The following is a 27,270-nucleotide window of genomic DNA, read 5'->3' as shown; positions in this document are numbered from 1 at the left end:
TTGAACACCGTTGATTAATTAATTTGGTTTTCATTATTTTATTAACCATGGTTAACTTGTACCCTAAATCAGGGTTTGCGAGGTTTGTCCTTAGATCATTCATACACTAAAAATTTCTCTTCTTTGTGTCTGACTTTTTCAGGGTTAACCAAGATCCTCCGACTACGCGCCATACCAATCGAAAGCTAAGTTTCTAATTCTTTTCTTATTTAAATATTAGTTTACTTTTATTTTTGCCTTATAGATTGAATTAGGGTTTACACAAATAGTCAATGAATTTCTCCTACACTCACCCCGTCTTTTGCCTTTATTGATTTTCAAGGTTAACCAACCGGTCAAAGCTCGAACCTTCGGTAACCCTAAAACTCGTTCCTTTTTAATTACTTCTTTAATTATTACTTGTGTCAAACCTATTGCTTTGTTGGGGTTTATTTTATTTCTTTTTCCCCTTCCCCATGGCTTATTTTGTAACTGCTTCTGGTTGTATTGTTTGGCCTTGAAGGCACTTAAACTGCTATTATGACTGCGTGGTTATTAATTTAGGGAGTGCAACCTCAAACTGAATATAGAATAACTAATTTACAAAATAATTATTTAAATTGAATCACGTGATTGTGAACCCACGCACCTTTTATGGTAAACCCTCTGTTGCCTGTTGCCTGTTGCTTGTTGCCTTGTTGCCTTTTCAGTTCAGAATAGTCAAGTCCCTCGGATACGAGGACGCCTTAGCAAATGTTGCCCTCGGTTCATTCTCATCACAAAAGATCATAAGTCCGAATGATGTTGCCTTCGGTTCGGTTATATGATCTCGTCCATCGAAGTTGCCTATGATGATGTGATAGTCCCTTTCGATTATTGCTGAGGTGTCCTCTTGGTTTCCTAATAATGACTATTCTTTTCCTTCCCCTACACTACCTGCCCTCTCTATGAAAAGGGACAGTCTTATGGCGAACGAACTCTCGATGACCCTTTAAACCTCCAAATAAAAGGACTTCCTACCTTCTTATGGTATGGATAGCCCTGAAAGGCTAAAAGAACTCTTTTTAAATTTTAAGGTAATTACCTCATAATTGCTTGCTATGGTTTAAATCCTTTTTTACCCTTTTTATCAAAAACCTTCAAAAAGGCTACGCTTATTTACAAGCTAAAGTCCTTATTCCAATGCTTTTTCTATGTATTTCTAAACCTTTGAAAACTAAAGAGCAAAGCAATTAAGAGCCTATGGAAAACCATGTATGCAAAGGGTGCCTTGCACCTTCCCTTTGTATAAATTACCCCCCGAACTCAAAATTTCTTTTAAAGGTTTTTTTCTGTTCTTTTAGCCTTTCTATAATTTGGATAAAATAAAAGTTGGTGGCGAGATCTTGCTTACCGCGACATTTCTTTAAAAGTCAGTTCACCGTATTACAGGTGGGTTTAGGTTTTCTATAACTTCTATCTTGGACTTGTCGACTTTTATGCCTCTCTCAGAGATGATGTGTCCTAAGACTATCCCTTCGTTCACCATGAAATGGACACTTCTCCCAGTTCAACACAAGGTTCACTTCCACACATCTTTCAAAGATTTTCTCTAAATTTGAAAGGCAGTTTTTAAAATCAAATCCACACACCGAAAAATCATCCCTAAATACCTCCATAATTCCATCGAGGTAGTTTGCGAAAATCGACATCATACAATGTTGGAAAGTGGAAGGTGCATTACAGAGCCCAAAGGGCATTCGTCTATAAGTGAATGTTCCATAAGGGCAAGTAAATGTGGTTTCCTCTTGGTCCTCTAGGTGAATAGGGATTTGGAAAAAGCCAGAATATCCATCAAGATAGCAGAAATACGAGTGTCTAGATAGATGCTCAAGCATCTGATCTATAAATGGAAGAGGGAAATGGTCTTTCCTAGTCGCCTTGTTCAACTTTTTGTAATCTATACACATGCGCCATCCTCCTTTTGTTTGTTTTGCTACACGCTCACCTTTCTCATTTTCCACGACGGTGATACCTGCTTTCTTTGGTACCACATGGACAGGGCTTACCCACTCCTATCCGAAATCTGGTATATGATGCCATCTTCTAATAACTTAAGGACTTCTTTCTTTACTACATCACTGATGTTCCCTTGAGGGTTTCAAATTTTCCTCTAGCATAATCCGATGCATGCATAAAGACGGGCTTATTCCTTTTAAATCAGAGACTTTATAACCTAAAGCTGAGGGATATTTCTGTAAGGTATCTAAGATTTGGTTTGTTTCGATTTGGTTTAGAGTGGCACTTATTATGACAGGTCGATTCATCTATTCATCCAAAAACTCATATCTTAGATTCTTGGGTAGTTCCTTAAGTTCTATGGTAGGTTTCTTGGTGCACGGCATAGGGTCAGGGGTAAGTGCTAAGCATTCAAAAAGGTTGTCGTCAATGTAAGGTTCATTACTCTTAAATCCGTCATCCTCTAAAATGGGGGTAGAAGGTAATCTGATTAAGGATCCGCTGAGCTCATTTACACACTCATCAATGACATCGATGGCATAACACGCATCTCATATCACTGGTGCCATTAGAAATTTGATAGAATGAACTCGATCTTTTCATCTCCTACCTCAAAAGTCAGCTTCCCTATCTTAACATCTATTATAGCTCCGGTGATCGACATGAATGGTCTGCCTAGGAGGATTGGGATGTCATCATCTTCTTTGATATCCATAACTACGAAGTCGGTCGGAATGTATAACTGACCAATTTTGATAGGTATGTCTTCTAAAATACCCATGGGGTATTTGATAGATCTATCGGCTAGTTGTAATAACATCTTAGTAGGTTGAATTTCTCCTAGTTTTAACCTCTTACAGACTACCAAAGGCATCGGACTTACGCTTGCTCCTAGGTCTAAAAATGCTTTGTCTATCATATGATTTCCTAGGACGCAAGGGATAGAAAAACTTCCAGGATCTTTGTCTTTCTTGGCAAGTTTATTCTTGGATATGGAATGGCATTCTAAAGGTTTGGGATCGTCGAGTCGCCGTTTGTTGGACAAAATATCCTTCAAGAACTTAGCATATGAAGGTATCTGGGTTATTGCTTTGGTAAAAGGGATTTCTACGTGGAGTTTCTCTATTACCTTAATGAACTTTTGGAATTGGTTTTCTGTTTTGGTGTTTTTCAACCTTTGTGGGAACAGAATAGGTGGCTTGTAAGGTTGTGGTGTGCTATTCTCTACCTCTGGTTTTGAATGCTTTTCGGGTTTCTCTGGTTCCTCTACCTGGTCCTTCGGTTCAGCATCTTCCTTAGGTTTTTCTGATGTGCTTAGGTTAGGATTTCTAGGTCCTTCATAAGCGGTTCCACTTCTCAAGGTGATAGAATTTGCTTGGCCTTTGGGATTGGGTTGAGTTTGTCCAAGGAATTGTCTTCCAGGTACAACTTGTGCAAAGGTGGTTTGGGCTACTTGTGAAAGTTGGGTCTCAAGCATTTTGGTGTGGGTCATCATCTAATCAAACTTGGTTGCCAGTTGAGTAACTAATTTGTTTGTGTGAATGTGTTGATTCATAAACTCTTTATTTTGCTGAGTTTGATTCTGAATAAAGGTGTATATGGTTTCTTTAAGGTTTGGTCTTGGTGGCACAACTTGCATAGGTTGGTTTTGTTTTTGTGTTTGGAATCCTTGGGGTCTCGAAGATCCGGAATTTTGGATGGGGTTATTGTTTTTGTAAGAGAAATTTGGGTGGTTCCTCCATCCAGGATTGTAGGTATTCGAGAAAGGGTTCCCTTGGGTATAGTTAAATTGGTCTGAGCTAGAGTCGTTCAAAAGGTTACAGTCAATGGTTTGATGTCCTTGAGTTCCACGAAGTTCGCACTCAGATTGGATTGCTGCCACTGTGGTAGGGGTTTGAGACATGTTCTCGACTTTCAAGGTCAAGGCGTCCATCTTAGTATTCATCATGTCCATGCAACTTATCTCATGCTTTCCTCCATGGCTCTCCTTTTTCTCTATCGTCGCTCGTTCTATTCCCCACTGGGCGTGGTTTTGGGCTATGTCCTCTATCAGGGCACAAGCGTCGGGGTAAGGTTTGTTCGTCAACGCTCCGCCAGCGGCAGCGTCAATGGACATCTTCGTGTTGTAATCGAGTCCATTATAAAAGGTGTGTATGATTAACCATTGCTCTAGGCCATGGTGCGGACAGGCTCTCAAAAGTTCTTTATATCTCTCCCAAGCATCAAAAAGTGATTCGCCTTGGTTTTATGTGAAACTAGTGATCAGGTTCCTAAGGACAGCGGTCTTACTTCTTGGGAAATATCTGGCAAGAAAAGCTCTCCTAAGGTCTTCCCAAGTCGTTATTGAGTTGGCTGGAAGGGCATCTAACCAGTCATGGGCTTTACCTCTAAGGGAGAAAGGAAACAATCTTAAGCGGATGGCTTCGGATGTGGCTCCATTTACCTTAAGGGTATCAGCTAACTGGATAAACACTTTTAGGTGTTGATTCGGGTTCTCTGTAGCGAGACCAGCGAATTGGTTTTGTTGTACTAGTTGTAGTAATGAGGGCTTATGTTCGAAATTGTTGGTTGTTATAGCGGGGTTTACGATACTAGAACTGGGCTCCTCATTAGATGGTTGAGCAAACTCTTTAAGCGGTCTTTGGTTATGGTCTTCGGTCATAGCTTTCCTTAACTTAAGGATAAACAGACGTGCTCGGGCGTAACTGTCGGGTTCCACTAAAGGGTTTAATAGGTTACCGATGCTACAATTTCTACGCATCTACCGGCTAGAATAGCCTTAGTTTAAACGGGATAACAATAGGATACGAAATTTGACGAAGTTGGTCCCCGGTAACGGCGCCAAAAACTTGATGGGTTGTTTACGTATAGCCTAAATATAAAACTGCAAGTGCACAGCCTATCGAAGTAATATATAAGAATATCGAACCACAGAGACCAATCGTCAATCTATCAACTCTATTGCTAAGGTGCTTATCTAAGGTGAACAAGAATATTGTTGTGAGTGCAGTGCAACAAGGTAAGTAAGCGAAGTGAATAACAGTTTAAGCGACAGGTTGGAATGTAAACCATGAAATCAGACTATGATCCAGACATGCATAAATGAAACGACTCATGGGGCAGTATTTTCTATTCGTAGCAAAGAATCAATTTAACGGGAACTTGTAGCTTTTGGCTACTAAGAACCGAATTTATCTTTAATTTAACTTCCTTTATTCTCACATATAAAGGGTGCCTTCCGCATTAAAGAGGTAAATCTATTTTTAAGAAATTGATAGTTTTGACTTAACAGAAAAGTAATTTTGACTTGGAAATATTAACTTAAAGAGACTCTTGGCTTTTGGCCAAGAGTCAGATTTCAAACCTACAAACGCATCCGAAAATAGTTTCAAAATCGTTTTCTAAAAAGAGTTAATGATTCCTATCTAACCAACCAAATCGCTTTCGCTTCTTTTGTTTGGTTAAATAATAATCAAGTCATATCTTTGATATGGACGGCTTTCGATCTTACCCAATAAACATTTAAACACAAATTGACTTAAGTTAAAAGAAAAACATCCCTAGAGTATTTTCACTAGCATGATAATTGGAACACAATCATGATGACAATCATTACATTCAAACCTTTATAATTTATCCAGACATAATAAGTGTGAGTCTATAACACATGTAGACTATGATAAGAGCGAGTAATTAAAAGGGTGTGAGTCTATGAATCGTGTAGACTATGGTAAGAGCATTTAGAGTCTATAAAACATGTAGATTAGGGTAAGAGCATTTAGAGTCTATAAAAACATGTAGACTATGGTAAGAGCAAGAAGATAAATAAAGCAATTAAATTGAACCTTACTCCGATCGGAGATTTGAATTTGATACAAAGTGAAGGCTGGTATGATGAACTTCAACCAAAGTGCTCCAAGACTCGATTACAACTCAATCTACACCGTAGTAACTCCCCGATGTGAAAAGATTACTACTTTACAGAAACTGATAGTATATGGCTTAAGTTTGTACTAAGCTTGGATAAAACTTAAAAAATGAAAAACGAAAACTATATATAATGGATTCTGGAAGTGCGTAAGGACAGGAGTGTCCCTCAACTCCTTCTGAGCGGGAACTACTTTGTGAAGGCCACGGGCGCGGCAGCCTCACCGCGGGCGCGGTGCTGAGTAACGGACGGGATCGTGGGATCATGGCAGTTGGCCCCATCATGGAGTGGGCCACGTCATGGCGCCCCCTATGGTCGGTGCGGTGCTGAACGCCACAAGTGTGAATCTTCTTGAAAAACCTTATTTTCTCGGCGTTTTGTCTCGTTTCTTCACTAAAGGCTCCGAAAGGTCAAGAATCCTGAAAACAAAGGAAATAGAAGCATAATACAAGAAAATGATAATAAAAACTAAGGAAAACATGTGATTTTCGAGTCAGAAACATAGTGTGATTTAGTGCGATCACCCTTCATGACTCTTAGGATACTTTTCTCTCCTTGGAAAACATATCATTTCTTGTCGAATTCACCAAGAGAAAGCAAATTTCTCTTCAAATAAGGAACATACCTGACTTCATTCAACAACCTTATTGACTCATCATGTAGCTTGAATCTCACAAATCCAACACCTGCAATCTTGCAAGCTTTGTTATCTCTCAGCAATACTGATCCAATATCTTAATCACACAGTTCCTCGAACAAGTCTCTGTTTGGAGTCATTTGTTAAGTGCAACCTGAATCTATAATCCACTCTCTTCTAGAATCACTGTTCGAAACCAAAAGGACATCAGATGATTCGAAATCATCTTGAACAATGGCTGCATTGCCATTATCCTTACCTCCATGATCTTTCAGGCGTTCAGGGCACACCTTTCTTGTGTGACCCTCCTTCTTACAATGACAGCATTGAATACCAGATGCATCACCACTATAAGACTTTTGCTGACTTTTTCCCTTCTTCTTATCAAACTTACCATCCTTAATAGAATTTGCCCTTAACGGCCAAACCTTCACCAACAGTTGAAGGTTTATGCTCCTTTCGTTCATTCAAGTCCTTAGAATACAAGGTTGATTGAACTTCTTCAAAGGTCAGGGACTCCCTTCCATACAGGAGAGTTTCTTTGAAGTGAGCATATGATAGAGGCCAAGCGCACAATAGTAACAACGCTTGATCTTCGTCATCGTTCTTCACATCAATATTTTCAAGATCAAGAATCTGCTTGTTGAACATATCCAACTGCTCAGCCAACAATTTATCTTCAATCATCTTGAATGAATACAAAGCTTGCTTTAGGTAGAGTCGATTTACCAACGATTTGGTCATGTACAAACTTACAAGTTTCACCCGTAACCCTGATATCGCCGTCTCCTTTGATACCTGTCGGCGAACCTTATCCCCAAGGCTCAACAAAATTGTGCTGTGTGCTTTCTCGGTCATGGCCGTCTTCTCTCTATCCGTTAACGCAGCGTCCATAGCCGCCGTTCCCTTTAATGCTTCCAAGCAACCCTGTTGAACCAGTAGGGCTTTCATCTTCAAGCGCCACAAACCAAAATCATTCACTCTTGTGAACTTTTCAATCTCATACTTTGTTGAAGGCATCTTCTCCACGCTCACCGCACCAATTTGTTGTGAATTCAATGTCAATAGCGAAGTATAAAACAAGGAAAGAATAAAGGACAAGGAAGAAGAAGAATACAAGAATTGGTTATAACTGTTATTGTTTTACTTTCTCTTAGAAAACAAGATTACAAGTTTACAAGAATAACAAATAACCTCTCTCACCCTAAATTAGGATTTGCAGTATGCAGTGATGAAAGACTAGTATGCTATTTATAATAAAACCTAATATACTAACTAATGGGCTTTTTCCACAAGGTCCATTACACAAGTTAACTTAATAAACTAACTAACTTAACAAATTAGAGTTTAAACACTAAAACCTAATTTAACATGTTAACAACCCTAGCATCTTCGACACCAGTATGTGAACAACCTTCGACTTCATGTTTAATCCTATCGAACCAAGAAACTATCATCCGATCATACTAGAGTTTAATCCAATATCTCACATCGTGCCGGGAGGTCATGGTTCAAGCTAAGTATTTTTCCTTCATCTATTTGTTATAACGACAATGAATGCTATTTACCAAATGCTACCAAAGGCAAAAAGGTTTCAATATTACCCGTTATCCAAAGTAGAATTGCAATGAACTATTTTGTAGTTACTGTCTTAATTAATTAATTAAGTAGCTAATTAATTAATGAAGTTATAGGGGTTACTAACAATAGAAAAATCGGAAGTTTATCAGCCGTTTAATGTATTTTATTTGTTTAATTATTATTTATTAGTAATTAATAGTAACAGAATTTTGATAGGACAATTTAGTAAAAAAACTTATAAAATTATAATTTAGTATGATAGATATTATTTTACACCATTCTTATATTCTAAGATAATATATGAAATTGATTTCCCATAACCACACCATAGAAAGTTCAAGTATAAAAAATTATTATTTAACTAATGAAAAATCTGTTTGTCAAAAAAAAAAAACTCAGAATTTTTTTTATTAGTTTTAAATTGATTTGGTTATGAATATTTAGTCAACATTTTTTCTAGTCAAAATCATATTTTAATGGTAAAATTTGAAATAGTTTTAAATATTTAATAATTTATATTAACATTTAATTTGTTCATATTCTTTCTAAAACTATAAATTTCCTAGATCATATAAAAATTAATAATTAATAAAAATATATATTTCTATTCAATCTTAAAACCTCCTATAAATATATGTTTTTCTTTAGAGCAAATATTTCCCCATCATGTAAAAAAAGTATTTCACCTTAAGAAAAAAATTAATTAAATGCAATGTTGACATTTATCCAAATATTCATCTTGCTCAATTTATTTACATTGCTACCTGTTCACTGCATTATTGGAGAGAAACGTGTGATGGTTGTTAACCGTATGGAAGACAGATCAGATTTAACTGTTCATTGCAAATCTAAAGATGATGATCTTGGACCTCATCTTCTTCGTTATAATTATGCTTATAGTTTTAAATTTCTTAATAACTACTGGGGAACAACACTATTTTTTTGTTCTTTTAAGTGGAATAATAGGACTGAATATTTTAATATTTACATAGCAATAAGGGATTCATATATATGTGATCTATGTAGATGGAACGTAAAAAAAAATGGACCATGTCGAGTTATACCTAATGATGGTGCTTATTGTTTTGAATGGAAATAAGAACTAAGATTTTAATAAATATTAGTATATCTTAATAAATGTTGTAAGTGGGTTATTGAGGGTTATTGAGAACCCATTATTTATTTCTCAATCTAAAAAACTACACACATAATTTGAGAAAATCTCTCATTCTACCCCGTATCTCTCATTTCACTCCGTGGATATGTGCGTTTCTAAAAATATTTTATGTTTTTAAAAGTGTATATCTAAAAGTATTTTTTTTTTTAATTTTACGTTGATTTGTTTCGTAGATGTATCTACGAAACTTTATTTTAACGTTGTTTAAATGGATCTACGTAACGATTCAACGTAAAATAAAAAATATATATTTTTGTAAATACATCTACGGAAGCATGAGCAGAAATAAAATTTCACTGATTGTCTAAGAGTATTATGAGGTGGATTGAGATATCTTCTAATTTGAAAACATTTGTCACACATTTTTCTTTGTATTGTGTGAGAAGATGGCGTTTGTGGATGGTGGAGAAAAAGAAAAGGGAATAGTTTGTCTTCCCTATTTCTTAAGAAATGATTATGGACTCCAAAAATAAATTAAGTTGACATGGTTTCTACACAAGAACACATGCTTGTTTATTTGTGATTATGTTATTTTTTTTGACAAATAAAATTTTGTTAGAATGAAAACAATTTGGACAACATGGTACATTCCTTCCTAAATAACCTATATAACTATTAATTTAAATTTCAATTGAGTTTTGGTTTAATTGACAATTTAATGATAAAAGTGATATTTGTCGTATATTAAGCAAACATGGATGAAATAATTTTAAAATTTTTCAAGAAAAAACCACCACTATTACAATTTTTTTTTCAAATGATGATAGATAAAAAAAAAAGATTGTTAGAAAAGAGATAAGGGGACAAAACCAAAACCCTATTAAGAGGAAACAAACCTAAAAATGAAATTTCTAATCTAATCTTTACAAAATCAGTCCTTAAACAAGAACGGGTGGAAGAAAAGTAAGTAGATTCAGTAAGATTAAGTCCTAGGTTAACAAGAAGGGTGGAAGAAAAGTAAGTAGATTCTGTAAGATTAAGTCCTAGGTTAGCAAGAATGTCTGCACAACTATTCACGTCCCGAAAAATATGAGAAAACACAAAATTCTAATTATCAACTATATTTATACAGTTCACCCATATATTTTTAATAGACCAAGGCACTACAAAAGAGGATTTAAAAGCTTTAACTACTGTTGTCGAATAAGTTTCCAGCCAAAGGTTTTCCAATTTTTCTCTTAAGGAAACTTAAATACCAACAATGCACCTGAGAGTTCGGTCATGAGAGAATTGGAAGCTCCCAAAAAGATACAAACGCACCCAAAAAACTACCATCACAATCTCTCACAGTGCCACCACACGCAAAAATACCAGAGAGAGAAATTGAAGCTCCATCACAATTGGTTTTAATTTAATTTCTAGGAAGGGATTTCCAAATAGCCTCTAAAATATTAGGGGCTTTGGGAGGAAGAATAATAATAACCTTGAATCTATTCAGAATCTCAAAATCCTGCATATTCAGAAAGTTGCCAGCGAAGGAAGAACTATCATCCAAAGAAACTGCTTTCAAAAAAAAGATATGGAGGCAGAAAGATTAACAGCGATGTTCTCAAACCTCACATTATTTCTAGCTAAGCAAATCGCATTTAGAACGAAAACACTATTACAAATAATACATTTTATAATAAAGTTTTCTCCACAAGAACCAAAAATAAATTAAGTTTACATGGTTTCTCCACAAGAACACATGCTTGTTTATTTGTGATTATGTTATTTTTTTGACAAACAAAATTTTTTTAGAATGAAAACAATTTGGACAACATGGTACATTCCTCCCTAAGTAACCTATATAACTATTAATTTAAATTTCAGTTGAGTTTTGGTTTAATTGACAATTTAATGATAAAAGTGATATTTGTCATATACTAAGCAAACTTGGATGAAATAATTTTAAAATTTTTCAAGAAAAAACCACCACTATTACAAATAATTTTTTTTAAAATGATGATAGATAAAAAAAAAAAGATTGTTAAAAAAGAGATAAGGGGACAAAACTAAAACCCTATTAAGAGGAAACAAATCTAAAAATGAAATTTCTAATCTAATCTTTACAAAATCAGTCCTTAAACAAGAAGGGGTGGAAGAAAAGTAAGTAGATTCAGTAAGATTAAGTCATATATTAAGCAAACATGGATGAAATAATTTTAAAATTTTTCAAGAAAAAACCCCCACTATTACAAATAATATATTTTTTTAAATGATGATAGATAAAAAAAAAGAATGTTAGAAAAGAGATAAGGGGACAAAACCAAAACCCTATTAAGAGGAAACAAACCTAAAATTGAAATTTCTAATCTAATCTTTACAAAATAAGTCCTTAAACAAGAAGGGGTGGAAGAAAAGTAAGTAGATTCAGTAAGATTAAGTCCTAGGTTAACAAGGGTGGAAAAAAAGTAAGTAGATTCAGTAAGATTAAGTCCTAGGTTAGCAAGAAAGTCTGCACAACTATTCACGTCCCGAAAAATATGAGAAAACACAAAATTATAATTAGCAACTATATTTATACAGTTCACCCATATATTTTTAATAGACCAAGGCACTACAAAAGAGGATTTAAAAGCTTTAACTACTGCTGTCGAATCAGTTTCCAGCCAAAGGTTTTCCAATTTTTCTCTTAAGGAAACTTAATTGCCAACATTGCACCTGAGAGTTCGGTCATGAGAGAATTGGAAGCTCCCAAAAAGATACAAACGCACCCAAAAAACTACCATCACAATCTCTCACAGTGCCACCACACGCAAAAATACCAGAGAGAGAAATTGAAGCTCCATCACAATTGGTTTTAATTTAGTTTCTAGGAAGGGATTTCCAAATAACCTCTAAAATATTAGGGGCTTTGGGAGGAAGAATAATAATAACCTTGAATCTATTCAGAATCTCAAAATCCTGCATATTCAGAAAGTTGCCAGCGAAGGAAGAACTATCATCCAAAGAAACTACTTTCAAAAAAAAGATATGGAGGCAGAAAGATTAACAGCGATGTTCTCAAACCTCACATTATTTCTAGCTAAGCAAATCGCATTTAGAACGAAAACACTATTACAAATAATACATTTTATAATAAAGTTTTCTCCACAAGAACCAAAAATAAATTAAGTTGACATGGTTTCTCCACAAGAACACATGCTTGTTTATTTGTGATTATGTTATTTTTTTGACAAACAAAATTTTGTTAGAATGAAAACAATTTGGACAACATGGTACATTCCTCCCTAAGTAACCTATATAACTATTAATTTAAATTTCAATTGAGTTTTGGTTTAATTGACAATTTAATGATAAAAGTGATATTTGTCATATACTAAGCAAACATGGATGAAATAATTTTAAAATTTTTCAAGAAAAAACCACCACTATTACAAATAATATTTTTTTAAAATGATGATAGATAAAAAAAAGGTTGTTAGAAAAGAGATAAGGGGACAAAACTAAAACCCTATTAAGAGGAAACAAACCTAAAAATGAAATTTCTAATCCAATCTTTACAAAATCAGTCCTTAAACAAGAAGGGGTGGAAGAAAAGTAAGTAGGTTCAGTAAGATTAAGTCATATATTAAGCAAACATGGATGAAATAATTTTAAAATATTTCAAGAAAAAATCACCACTATTTCAAATAATATATTTTTTTAAATGATGATAGATAAAAAAAAAAGATTGTTAGAAAAGAGATAAGGGGACAAAACCAAAACCCTATTAAGAGGAAACAAACCTAAAATTGAAATTTCTAATCAAATCTTTACAAAATCAGTCCTTAAACAAGAAGGGTTGGAAGAAAAGTAAGTAGATTCAGTAAGATTAACTCCTAGGTTAACAAGAAGCGTGGAAGAAAAGTAAGTAGATTCAGTAAGATTAAGTCCTATGTTAGCAAGTATGTCTGCACAACTATTCACGTCCCGAAAAATATGAGAAAACACAAAATTCTAATTAGCAACTATATTTATACAGTTCACCCATCTATTTTTAATAGACCAAGTCACTACAAAAGAGGATTTAAAAGCTTTAACTACTGCTGTCGAATCAGTTTCCAGCCAAAGGTTTTCCAATTTTTCTCTTAAGCAAACTTAATTGCCAACATTGCACCTGAGATTTCGGTCATGAGAGAATTGGAAGCTCCCAAAAAGATACAAACGCACCCAAAAAAACTACCATCACAATCTCTCACAGTGCCACCACACGCAAAAATACTAGAGAGAGAAATTGAAGCTCCATCACAATTGGTCTTAATTTAATTTCTAGGAAGGGATTTCCAAATAACCTCTAAAATATTAGGGGCTTTGGGAGGAAGAATAAAAATTACCTTGAATCTATTCAAAATCTCAAAATCCTGCATATTCAGAAAGTTGTCAGCGAAGGAAGAACTATCATCCAAAGAAACTGCTTTCAAAAAAAGACATGGAGGCAGAAAGATTAACAGCGATGTTCTCAAACCTCACCTTATTTCTAGCTAAGCAAATCGCATTTAGAACGAAAACACTATTACAAATATTACATTTTATAATAAAGTTTCTCGAAAAGAACCAAAAATAAATTAAGTTGACATGGTTTCTCCACAAGAACACATGCTTGTTTATTTGTGATTATGTTATTTTTTTGACAAACAAAATTTTGTTAGAATGAAAACAATTTGGACAACATGGTACATTCCTCCCTAAGTAACCTATATAACTATTAATTTAAATTTCAATTGAGTTTTGGTTTAATTGACAATTTAATGACAAAAGTGATAATTGTCATATACTAAGCAAACATGGATGAAATATTTTAAAATTTTTTTAGAAAAAACCACCACTATTACAAATATTTTTTTTTTAAAATGATGATAGATAAAAAAAAAGATTGTTAGAAAAGAGATAAGGGGACAAAACTAAAACCCTATTAAGAGAAAACAAACCTAAAAATGAAATTTCTAATCTAATCTTTACAAAATCAGTCCTTAAACAAGAAGGGATGGAAGAAAAGTAAGTAGATTCTGTAAGATTAAGTCATATATTAAGCAAACATGGATGAAATAATTTTAAAATTTTTCAAGAAAAAACCACCACTATTACAAATAATATATTTTTTTAAATGATGATAGATACAAAAAAAAGATTGTTAGAAAAGAGATAAGGGGACAAAACCAAAACCCTATTAAGAGGAAACAAACCTAAAATTGAAATTTCTAATCAAATCTTTACAAAATCAGTCCTTAAACAAGAAGGGGTGGAAGAAAAGTAAGTAGATTCAGTCAGATTAAGTCCTAGGTTAACAAGGGTGGAAGAAAAGTAAGTAGATTCAGTAAGATTAAGTCCTAGGTTAGCAAGAATGTCTGCACAACTATTCACGTCTCGAAAAATAAAAGAAAACACAAAATTCTAATTAGCAACTATATTTATACAGTTCACCCATCTATTTTTAATAGACCAAGGCACTAAAAAAGAGGATTTAAAGGCTTTAACTACTGCTGTCGAATCAGTTTCCAGCCAAAGGTTTTCCAATTTTTCTCTTAAGCAAACTTAATTGCCAACATTGCACCTGAGATTTCGGTCATGAGAGAATTGGAAGCTCCCAAAAAGATACAAACGCACCCAAAAACTACCATCGCAATCTCTCACAGTGCCACCACACGCAAAAATGCCAGAGAGAGAAATTGAAGCTCCATCCCTATTGGTTTTAATTTAATTTCTAGGTGTCATACCCTAAAATTTGCCCGATCAAATCTACGCCTGTTAAATCATCAAGGATTAGAATTAAGAGCCATGGGGTTTGACATTCCTATTGTCAAACCCGCCCTCTTATAAAATATCCTGAGAACAAAATAGGGTGCGATTAACAGGTGTTTTGGGATCCAAACCAGGGGCCCAAATTATTACAAAGGTTTCATCATCTGTTAATATTATTTTTCTTTTACTAACATTTGCATATTTATTATTAGTAGTAATTTTTATTATTTTTAACTATTAGTATTTAATATTATTAATTTTTATTAATAATATTAATATTAATATTAGATAATATTATTATTATTAAGGTTATTTTTAGTTTTTTATGATTATGGAGTTAGTTGGGCAATAGGCCCATTAGGTGTAGAAATACCCTAATTTGACTAACATAAAAGAAAAAGCTTTTTCACAAACCAGGGGTGGCCTCCAAGAGCCATGGCCGAATCCCCAAAGTCGAAAAAAAATGGAAATTCTGTTTCATTGTTGCAGGGTGATTCAATTTGTTCTGGTGATTCAAACGTGCTCCTTGAGATGTTCTGAAGCGAACCATGCCATCACCTTCGATTAACACATCCTGAATCGCGTCCATTAGAACACGGTTTGATCTAAAATTTTCAGTATTCTGTTCATGATGATATAGGCATTATCGATCGAATTTGACTATATATTCGCGTTTGAATTGATGTCTATTTGCATTCTGGATGATTAATTGTGTTTTGGTGCATATTTAAACAAATCACCATAACTAGGGTTCATAAGCTTTAGTTTGGGGGCGGACAAATAGAGGCCAAATTGCGCAAAATTAACAATGGTTTTGCACGCAGGGGATGAAGTTCAATCGATCTGGGTTGTCCATTGGGGTTTAACGGTGATGAATTACAGGATTTGGAGAAGAAGACCTATGGCCACGCTGGTAAACCGTAGGCGAAAAAAAACGTGGCCTTTGCTGAATTTTCACGAGGAAGAAGATGAACCAGGGGAGAGGCGCGCGCTTGCTTTTGGTTTTCAAATTTAATCTTCTTTTTTCATATATATTAACACTGGTTCCATTAGTTTACAAGATGATAAGCGTGGCTCAGTGGCAAAGGCTAGGGCGTGGTAGTAACTAGCGTGTCTGGGGTTCAACTCTTCCCCAAGACACTTCTATTTTGTTAATATTTGATATTGTCTGCAGATCCGGTGCCACGCATCCCAACACGCGTCCACCATATACTCTCAACTAGCAGCCTTTGGATCATATCAAGATTTGATCTTACGTACCAGAACTGAAGGGCACACCATGGAGCTTCAAAGAACAACAACACCGAATTGCTTTCCCAGGTTTTTTAATTGTTTTTTATTTATTTTAGTTGTTTTATATTATTAATATAATGGTGTCAATAAATCAATGTTTTTTTATATATAATTTTGATTGATAAAATTAAATTGAGAATAACTAGGATTAGGGTTATGATTAATTAGGATTATTTTCCCGATTATTTCGATTTTATCGATTTAATTTATTTAATTAGTTTTAACTATTAAATCACAATAAAAATTCTGGGAAGGTTATATATATTAGGATTCGCCCAATCCCACTAGCCACTTGGCCAAAGTTTTAGGATTTAATTTGTTATTCGTTCCGACTAAACACATTGGTCGCAATGGTTAACAATCGATTAATTTATTTAATCAAATCCAATAATAAATTAAAATAATAAATTTATTTTGCTAAATGGTTTTAACCATCTTATTGGTTATGATGATTAGCATATTTCCCCTTATCAATTCGTTATTATTTGTAATCGAAACTATCGGTTATGAGGGGTAACGATAAATTAATAAATCAATAATAAAACATATTAATTCATTATTAGTGATAATCGAATCAATCGATTTGAATTGGTAATGATGCAAAACCCCAATCTTTTAACTATGGTGATCAAACCTATTGATCATTGCGGTTAATTGTGCCAAATCAGGGTTGTACGCCCAAACACTCAAAATACACTAAACCACATTACTACGGATTTTTATCCCTGCAAACATTGCGATGTTCACAACTACGATAAGGTAATTCAAAATACCTTCGAACATTCGCATTTCAAAACAAATTCAAACCATTCAAACTCTAACTCTAAGGCGTACAATCCTGTGCCCGAACTACTTTGACTCTGATTCTCCCTAAGGAGATACGTAGGCACTTGGCAACAAGGCGAGTCCCCTTCCTTCAAACCCTAATCATGTCAATGATTAAAATTATTAACCCTATTCTGTTTGTCACTTTTCTTTATATTTAGCCATAAACCTTCATCTTTGCAATGTTAACCTTTAGGAAAGGGTTTTGGGTGCCTAACACCTTCCCTTAACCCGAATATACTTACCCTGATCTCTATACTGCGTAGGGTTTCCTATTCGCCCTTCAGAATAGGTGCCGACTCTAAACGTCTAAATTTTTAGGGCAGGTTGCTACAGCTGGCGACTCTGCTGGGGATAACTATAATGGTGAATACTATGCTCCTATAGGCTTTGGCAGGGTTTAGGTTTTTGGCAAACTTTTTTAGGGTTTGGCTAATTTGCCAAAAATTAGGGTTTATTTATATTTAAATATTTAAAGTTTTTACTTTATTTATTTATTTATAATTTCATCTTTTACATCAATTGAATAAATACCTGTTTATAAAAAAAATCTGTTTATTTAAATATTTGCTGCGTATTGTATTTTTTTAAATTGCAAGCGGCCGGATTCAAGGTTAGTTTCAAATATTTAAATTTTATTTATTTATTTATTTTCCTTTTCAATTTCATTACTGCAATTTAATTAAATATTTATTTAAGTGAATATTTATTTCTATTATATTTGCTGGTGTTTTTTTTATGTTGTGTTAAACCCTAAGTGTGGGAGTTAACTTTGAGATCAATAGGGGAGTATGAATCGCCTACGAGTCTCACTGATAACTCCACTCGGAGTGGGTTAGGTATTTGGAAAGGTCCGAAACGAAGCTTGACTTTGTGGAGGGCTGGACTGGATACTTAGCTGATCTCTCCGGGAACCTACCCCAAAAATTCGAACCTCATGGATAAAATGAGTTGTTCTAAAATCCGAAGAGACAAAAAGTCTCGGAGGCTACGAACGACCCCATGAGACCTTCTAGAACCCCCATATAAAAAGGTTGGCTCCCAAGAGCCGCTACGTCGAACCTATGAACCTAGGACTTTTGTGCTGCTATGCTCTTTATATGTTTGCAATTTATATACTTCGAATATCTATGCGTTTCGATTTTGCAGGTATCCCCACGTGGTCCCTAGCCTGTAGGGACTCTAATTTCTAAAGACCATGTCTTTCCCACGAAGGACATCACCATCTATGCATCCCCTAGCCTGTGGGGATTTTATTTTTATATCCTTGTATTCTTACAACTACGTGTCCTTCCCACGAAGGACATTTCTATTAACGCACATCGATTGGCCTCTCGATGGCCATGCGATCTAGTGACTGTCTTGAACGGTCACCTCGTGCCTACATCTATGCAGTCCCTAGCCTGTAGGGACTCTATTTCAAAAAAAATCACATCCTTCATACGAAGGACAACTTCATTAGCATGCGTTCGATTAGCCTCTCGATGGCTATGAGATCTAGTGACTGTCTTGAACGGTCACTCCATGTTTGTCTTCTGTTGAATGCAGTATAGGGCAAGCAACTAAAAAAGATTTGGAAATATTGATCCGGGAATTATCGTCCTCAGAGATGGAGAGATGCCATTCAACAGTTTCTACGGTTTCGAGCTTGGGTTTGAATGAGCAAAAAGTAAACAAAGATATAGACAGGAAAAGAATAAACACATTCTTAGAAGAGAAATAACTTATCAGGAATGTAAATATATTCACTCTTCACAAACATACACTTACCAACCCGTTATGCTCAACCTACGATACTCATCTATGTCATCACGTATCTCTCACATAAGCGTCCATCTCTGGAGCACAAACGAGATCATCTCACAACTAAGGTTATCTCTAACGCGGAGTCGCGAGAACATCCGTATTCTCGCGTCGGCGATCTCTCGCACGCCGCTCAAACACGAAAGCATTAAGAACAGATACCCACAGTGAATGCTAGCTCTAAATCTATCTCTAGAGTTCAGAACCAACAGATTATCATCCTAGATAAAGATTCAAGCAGTTTATCTCTAAAGCAACCTAAATCCCCAACATAGAGCAAAAATCCAGGATAACATCAACACAGATTTGTAAAGCAAGTTAAACATAACATTATAATCTGTAAATATACATAAGATTCGAGTAACTATACAAACAAATCCAACACAAAAGAAATACACAAAGAATAGAGAAGATAAACCAAACATCTCGCGGGTTGTCAGCTCCGGTTGATGAGAAATCCACCTCCGATCTTCCAAGTGCATGACCCAGTGTTGTTTTCTAAGCTAATCCTAATCTAAGAATGAAAATGATGGAGTTGGAACTAAAACTTTCCCAAAACCATAACCCTAAAATGGCTCAAATGAAGAAATATAAACACATTTTCTGCTACGGCCGCTTAGCGGCCAAATCTCGCTGAGCGGACTACACGTATTACAAAAATATCTAGAACAGTAAACAGGGCTCCGCTTAGCGGCCAGGGAAATTTGGTTCGCCCCTGGAAAGCGCGCTTACACGCCGCTCAGCGGCGCTCTCTGCACAAAACTTGCTTATTTGATCCAAAATCGCGCAATCGGAGCCGTGCCTTCGACACTTTATTCCTCGAGGCTCCAATAAGCATGAATACCTATAAAAACAAAGGAAAAACTATTAAACGGTATATAAAACATATAAAAACTAAATAATGTGAATATATACACAAAAGTGGGGATTTTATTACAAAAATGGAATGAATAGAATCGATAAGTGCCACAATTATATACTCAAAATAACAACATTTTGGCACTTATCAAACTCTCCCCAACTTAAAACTTTGTTTGTCCTCAAACAATGTCAAATAAATCAAAGAATCAAAAGTAATAAACCAAAGAATTGTGAATCAACAAGTTTTGAAAACCAAAAACAAATGTATGGCTCAATACAAAAACGTATAAACAAAGTAAATACTTACCACTATACTACAACGACAACATGTAAATGAAACTAATCCTAAGTACAAAAATCATACGAAACATTCTAAACCAATACATGCTCACATCATGAATCACACCTAGCAAACATTCATCAATGGATGAAGAACACACAAAGGTGAAGGACTTTTAACACTCATCCAACAATCTTGCAAACAAAAGATTAAATTATGCATTCATCCAAAAATCACATTGAAGATATAAAAGCAAGAATCACAAGGACTTTTCAAGGTTGTAATGTGGCTTGGTTAACAAACAATGGATAAGTCCTAAGGCTATTCGAAACAAAAACTTGCCTAAACCTAAGGGAGTGATCAATCCACCAAAGATTCAAACAACAAAATCTCGATTAAACTTCTTCCTTAACCACAAGTTTCTCAAACCAATCACAATACTTATTAGCACAATTATTCACTTCTATTTTCTTTTTGTTTTTCAAAACTTTTTCACGTTTTTTTCTTTCTTTTTCTTTTCTTTTCTTTTCATTTTTTCTTTTTCTTCTTTTTTTTCTTTCTTTTCAACCTCATAAAACAACCAAATAAGTAGCAACCATTTTTCTCCCCAACTTGAATTCTACCACACCATCATATGAATACTCCCTACTTTCTAAGGCAAGGTACAAATTCATACCAAAAGTCATGGTTGAGGGTTCAAGAAAACAAAGAATCAATCATCCATGCAAAAATGAGAACTAAACACTCAAAGATAAGCATTTAGCAAAAACAACATGGACATTGACAAAAAGGCTCAAAAGGGTTAACAAATGATCACACACTCACAAGGTGAATTGACTATTTGGTTATGGTGGTTGTGCTCAAAATGAAACAAAATGCCTTGATCCTTTTCATGCTTCCATAAAATCAACATAAACAAAAGATTAAGCATAATAAAATCCAGTTAAAACAAAGATTGTGGCCTCCAGCATATATGAGCAATGGAAAGCTTCCTCACATTTATGGTTTGGGAACTAAAGTGATTCAATCAACAAGCAAGTAATGCAAAAGAATGAATGGTATGGTAATTGTACAAATGAAAAGTTTCCTAAACATGCTATGCTATAGAAAGCGATAAATGAGTACCTTGAATTATACAACTTCAAAAACAATATCCTACCATACATCCGCAAGTTGAAACACTCAAGCTTTGGAAAATCACCTCAAAAATCTTCGAATCACCGAACAAAATTTGAGTACAAACAACCAACAAAAGAATTAGAAAAATAACACTAATATCTACTACTAAATAACCTTGGTGAAAGTGGAGAAAAGGAGTGAACCAAGTGGAATGGGAACCCCACTGGTACAAAGCAGAAAAACAGAATTTTACTGTCATCGCTTAGCGGAGCTAGGCTCGCTTAGCGGATGACAGAAAAACCAGAAAAATCAGAACAAAAACACTTGTTCCAATTTTCCTCCACTTCACCTAAATACCTCAAATACTGAAATATAGACAAAAATTTACAACCGTTGGGGTGCCTCCCAACAAGCGCTTGTTTTACGTCGTTAGCTCGACGCCTTTATTGTTTTGGTGTTTGGAAAGTAGCTTCCTCCCGTCATGCCATGGTGACATCTCACCGCACAAACCTAAAGGAAGTGTCCTAACCAACCACTCAACAAACGTTACGAGTACAAATATATACAATGATTAAACGAACTTAAAAATGAAAGTATACAACTATATACACAAACAAACACATATGTACAAGTATGGAACACAAACAACTATTATCATACAAAAAGGAAAAATTGGTGAATATAAACAAGTAAACATATACAAGTGAAACTATAAAAATATATATGTTATATACAAAAGTATAATTATATGTAATTATAAACAAGTAAGCTAAAATGGTAAACATAAACAAGTAAACATGTACAAGTGGAAATATACAAGTAAACATATACAATATATACGTTATATACAAAGCTCAAAACCACGGAAACTATTGCGATGCAATCATAACCATCCCCGGCAACGGCGCCATTTTGTTGAATGCAGTATAGGGCAAGCAACTAAAAAAGATTTGGAAATATTGATCCGAGAATTATCGTCCTCAGAGATGGAGAGATGCCATTCAACAGTTTCTACGGTTTCGAGCTTGGGTTTGAATGAGCAAAAAGTAAACAAAGATATAGACAGGAAAAGAATAAACACATTCTTAGAAGAGAAATAACTTATCAGGAATGTAAATATATTCACTCTTCACAAACATACACTTACCAACCCGTTATGCTCAACCTACGATACTCATCTATGTCATCACGTATCTCTCACATAAGCGTCCATCTCTGGAGCACAAACGAGATCATCTCACAACTAAGGTTATCTCTAACGCGGAGTCGCGAGAACATCCGTATTCTCGCGTCGGCGATCTCTCGCACGCCGCTCAAACACGAAAGCATTAAGAACAGATACCCACAGTGAATGCTAGCTCTAAATCTATCTCTAGAGTTCAGAACCAACAGATTATCATCCTAGATAAAGATTCAAGCAGTTTATCTCTAAAGCAACCTAAATCCCCAGCATAGAGCAAAAATCCAGGATAACATCAACACAGATTTGTAAAGCAAGTTAAACATAACATTATAATCGGTAAATATACATAAGATTCGAGTAACTATACAAACAAATCCAACACAAAAGAAATACACAAAGAATAGAGAAGATAAACCAAACATCTCGCGGGTTGTCAGCTCCGGTTGATGAGAAATCCACCTCCGATCTTCCAAGTGCATGACCCAGTGTTGTTTTCTAAGCTAATCCTAATCTAAGAATGAAAATGATGGAGTTGGAACTAAAACTTTCCCAAAACCATAACCCTAAAATGGTTCAAATGAAGAAATATAAACACATTTTCTGCTACGGCCGCTTAGCGGCCAAATCTCGCTGAGCGGACTACACGTATTACAAAAATATCTAGAACAGTAAACAGGGCTCCGCTTAGCGGCCAGAGCTGCCGCTTAGCGGCCAGGGAAATTTGGTTCGCCCCTGGAAAGCGCGCTTACACGCCGCTCAGCGGCGCTCTCTGCACAAAACTTGCTTATTTGATCCAAAATCGCGCAATCGGAGCCGTGCCTTCGACACTTTATTCCTCGAGGCTCCAATAAGCATGAATACCTATAAAAACAAAGGAAAAACTATTAAACGGTATATAAAACATATAAAAACTAAATAATGTGAATATATACACAAAAGTGGGGATTTTATTACAAAAACGGAATGAATAGAATCGATAAGTGCCACAATTATATACTCAAAATAACAACATTTTGGCACTTATCATCTTCGCACACCCTCTAACTTGTAGGGTTCGGATTTCCATTTATGCGTCTTCATCCCTAGCTTGTAGGGATTTCTCTTCGCCCGATATCGTCCTTATATAGGTTGTGTTCCGCATAGAGAACCTTCCCACGAGGGACAAATTCATTGGTACATGTTGATTGGCCTCTCGATGGCCATGAGATTTAGTGACTGTCTTGAACGGTCACTAGCCTCTATCTTCTGCATACTCTCGAATCCAAGGGATTTCCCTTGGCGTGTCATAACATTTACCCTGTAAAGATTCCAAGAGGGTCTAATGTCGCCTCTAAGGCTATTCCTAGGATCATATGTTACACGTCTGCATTGCATACACGGAGTTACAATATAAGGAGTCTCTCGCTTACGCGTGCATTTGCATTTTCATGCATTCATACATTCACATTTGCATTTCTATCTTCGCCCGCATCCATACCAACCATGCTAGCCAGTTTCCCGAAACTCCCAAAAAATCAAAGGATCGTAGACTACGGAGCAAGGAGAATAAAAGATCTTAGTCTTGCTAAAGAAAAAAGATGCCTTTCGCCATGCCAGCCGCATGTCCATGCCTTGTCATAACAGGATTATGAATACAATGAAGGTTGTCATCGAGCAAGGATTAGTTCAAGAAAGAGTTCCCTCATAGATACACTCAAGATGTATCTAGTTATAAAGGGGTTCATCTTAGAACATATCAAACTTTCGAGGACGCTCTACGATAACCTGGGGGCAAGGATTAGTCCAACTGGGGCAATATCCTGAACAAAGAGGCATAACTACGATGGAGGGAATTCGACATATGTCAGCCCCACACCAAGAAAAAAAGGGTCATAGGTGATACTATCCTTAGGAAAAGCAAAAGAGGTTCAGTCAATGGAAACTCATGAAGTTCCGATACGACGAAAACCCACCGCTAACGATTTATTCCCGCCAGGTTTGACATGTCCAAAGAAAATTCGAGGTTGCCCTCACTTCTACAAGTTTAAGAATCTAAGGAGTGAAACAAGGTCAGTGGATCTACAAAGGAGATTATCCCTAGGATCAATAGGTGTCTACCGTGCTCACAATTTCAACCCTTACGACCGCTAAGTGTTACTCAAGATAAAAGTTGTACCTTCGGATTAGTAATTCTAATGGGACAACCATGCAGGTTTTGGAGTCAATTCATTCACTCACTACCATGACTTTCCAGTCACACACTTCTATTTTTAGGGTTATTAACAAACTTGAGGGAGAATGACGAATACAAAAACTAAGTCCAGCTAAATATATGCTTTCAAGGTAAGACCGAGCCGAGGATGTACAGGCATTGTTTCCATTCCCAAACAGTGGAGATATAAGGATGTTAATCCCTCGTCACCCCCTCGAGCCAGGAGTTGGAGTTTTCTTCTACTTTTTAAACCTTGATTTCAACCAGGGGCAGGGTAGATTTCAATTAATTCAATGGTGTATTTTGGTTGTCAAGAGAATCACTCAATCCAAGCAAAGGATCAAGCAAAGCAAAGGTTCAAGCATATTTTCTTCCTCGCATTCATCAAAGATTGAGGAAGTAATGGAGATAACATTCACAACAATCTTCTTCCTCATTACATCATTCAAGATCGAGGAAGTATCAAAGGCGAAGCTTACAAATCAAAATCGACATGGCAGTCACAACATTCAATATCCAAGGATCAAGTACTTCAAAAGGAGCATTCGAAAGAAAAAGGAGAAAAACGCCCGCTAAGTCAAAATGGAAAATTCCATGAAAACAAAAGAACGACTTAGGCAAAAATTAGGGCATCCCGATGGATCAAACTCAAGGAGTTGGTTCATGCAAAAATAAGGGATAAATAAAACAAAGGCAAAATACAAAGTACAATCTTGTGACTGCTAAATCATCAAAGCTTCACATCAATGCTTGGATCTTTACAACTTTTTTCCATCAATGCTTGAATCTCTACTAAGGCTTTTGCTCAACATTGGAACTGAAACAATTCTCTTGTAAACAAAGCACATTCATTGGATTAGGCGAATTTTTAGGATCTGGAGAACATCAAGGAGAAAGGGGTGGGTTAAATAAATTTTGAGCCTTATATCCATTGTTTCTTAAAACATGAACCAGGCCAAGTTACAACATTTAAAAGTCCTAATTGAGGCAAGGTTAACCATGAAAGCATGTTAAGCAGGATTTGTTATACTGACTCCTATGTTTGTTAAAACTATCTCTAACCAATGTGCTTCTTCAAGCATTCTTTCCAAAACCATCCAGTCCTAATTCATAACGGACTTCGATTTCAAAACTTGCATACGCATTCCATTGGAGCTACTTCTCAAAAGGTACAACACCATCTACGAGTATACACTTAGCATCGAGGAAATCTCGAAATGGGTTAATCAAAGGTGATCATTTCTAATAAAGACCCTGGAGTCGGGGGAACCACATCTAGGGGGTTCTCCTAAACAGGGGCAAACTTTCAAGGATCGCAGGGGCATACAATCAAAGATCCTATTTACTAGGGGCATTCTTCCTAAGGTTCAATCGACCTGGGTCACATCTCGAAGCAATAACAAACAGGGGCATGTCGAACATGGGAAGAATTCAAATTCAAAAGGATAGAACACTATGGATAGTCCTCCATATCATGGAGATCAAGGGCACACCCTTCAATCTAAACATCGAAGCATATGACAAAGCTATTTGCTGGGGCACTTCCCTCATAAGCATCTTTTTCCACGAAAATACTAGGGCAATGGATAACAAATCCATAAGACGCATAACAAAAGGAAAAGGCGTCTTCACACTTTACAACCTCGAATCAATCTTTCTCCTGACTACGATCTTCAGAGCTCAAACAAAACAGGTATTGGGAAATCGCGCTAGCATCGCACCCCATCCTAGCAAACAGACCTGCAACTCCAGCGAACTATATACGCTTTGGTTATTAATAACCTACCATTGGAGCATCACACAAATACATACAAATCACGCATTACATACATTGGTTGATACATTACACCGTAACTCTTTATGTGGTCTTCTTTAAGACGAATCTCACGATCCTTTCTAGGAGTTTCCTCAAGCTGTCTTATGCAAGACAAATTATCACCATTTCCAAGAACCTCTTTAGGTAGTCTTTTTTCAAGACATTTCTTTTCTAAGTTCCTTTTCAGGCAGTCTTCTTCAGGACATTACCTTTCTAAGTACCTCTTGAGGTAGTCTTCTTCAAGACATCCTTTTTCTAAGTACCTTTTCAGGTAGTCTTTTTTAGACATTCCTTCTCTAAGTACCTTTTCAGGTAGTCTTCTTCAGGACATTCTTTTTCTAAGTACCTTTTGAGGTAGTCTTCTTCAAGACATTCTTTTTCTAAATACCTTTTCAGGTAGTCTTCTTCAAGACGTTACTTTTCTAAGTTCCTTTTCAGGTAGTCTTTTTCAAGACGTTCCCTTCTTTCTAAGTTCCTTTTCAGGTAGTCTTCTTTAAGACATTACTTTTCTAAGCACCTTTTCAGGTAGCCTTCTTCGAGACATTCTTGTCCTAAGCACCTTTTCAGGTAGTCCCTTTCAAAAAAAACAATTTGTCATCCCTCTCAAGAACCTCTTCAGGTAGTCTTCTTTAAGACATCTTTCAACCTTTTCAGGTAGTCATCTTTAAAGACATTCTTCATCCCTTGCTAAGGACTTTTTCAAGTGATCTTCTTTAAGACAAATTTCTATCTACGCTAAGAGCCTTTACAGGTGGTCTTCTCTAAGACAAATTGCTACCATGACGAAAAATCATTTCAGATAGTCTTCTTTAAGACAAACATTCACATCCATTCAAAAGACCTTTTCAGGTAATCTTACAGAAGACATTACTTCGTTCCACTCATTACGTCAACAA

At 35.7% G+C, this 27,270-nt stretch overlaps 1 protein-coding gene and 1 non-coding gene across 2 annotated transcripts; one reads left to right on the top strand and one right to left on the bottom strand.

The window, feature by feature from the left end:
* Window positions 1-2,545: 2,545 nt before the first annotated feature.
* Window positions 2,546-3,454, bottom strand: LOC131625355 (uncharacterized). The gene has a single exon (XM_058896222.1). The coding sequence runs from the start codon at window positions 3,452-3,454 to the stop codon at window positions 2,546-2,548; it is 909 nt and encodes a 302-aa protein (XP_058752205.1).
* Window positions 3,455-4,148: 694 nt separating this feature from the next.
* Window positions 4,149-4,255, top strand: LOC131625361 (small nucleolar RNA R71). The gene has a single exon (XR_009290839.1). It is a non-coding gene; the product is annotated as a small nucleolar RNA R71 (small nucleolar RNA).
* Window positions 4,256-27,270: the final 23,015 nt, after the last annotated feature.

The sequence above is a fragment of the Vicia villosa genome, unplaced genomic scaffold, assembly GCF_029867415.1.
Source record: "Vicia villosa cultivar HV-30 ecotype Madison, WI unplaced genomic scaffold, Vvil1.0 ctg.000207F_1_1_1, whole genome shotgun sequence".
Lineage (NCBI taxonomy): Eukaryota > Viridiplantae > Streptophyta > Magnoliopsida > Fabales > Fabaceae > Vicia > Vicia villosa.
The sequence above is the reverse complement of the archived record's forward strand: the minus strand, read 5'-3'. Positions and strand labels throughout refer to the sequence as shown.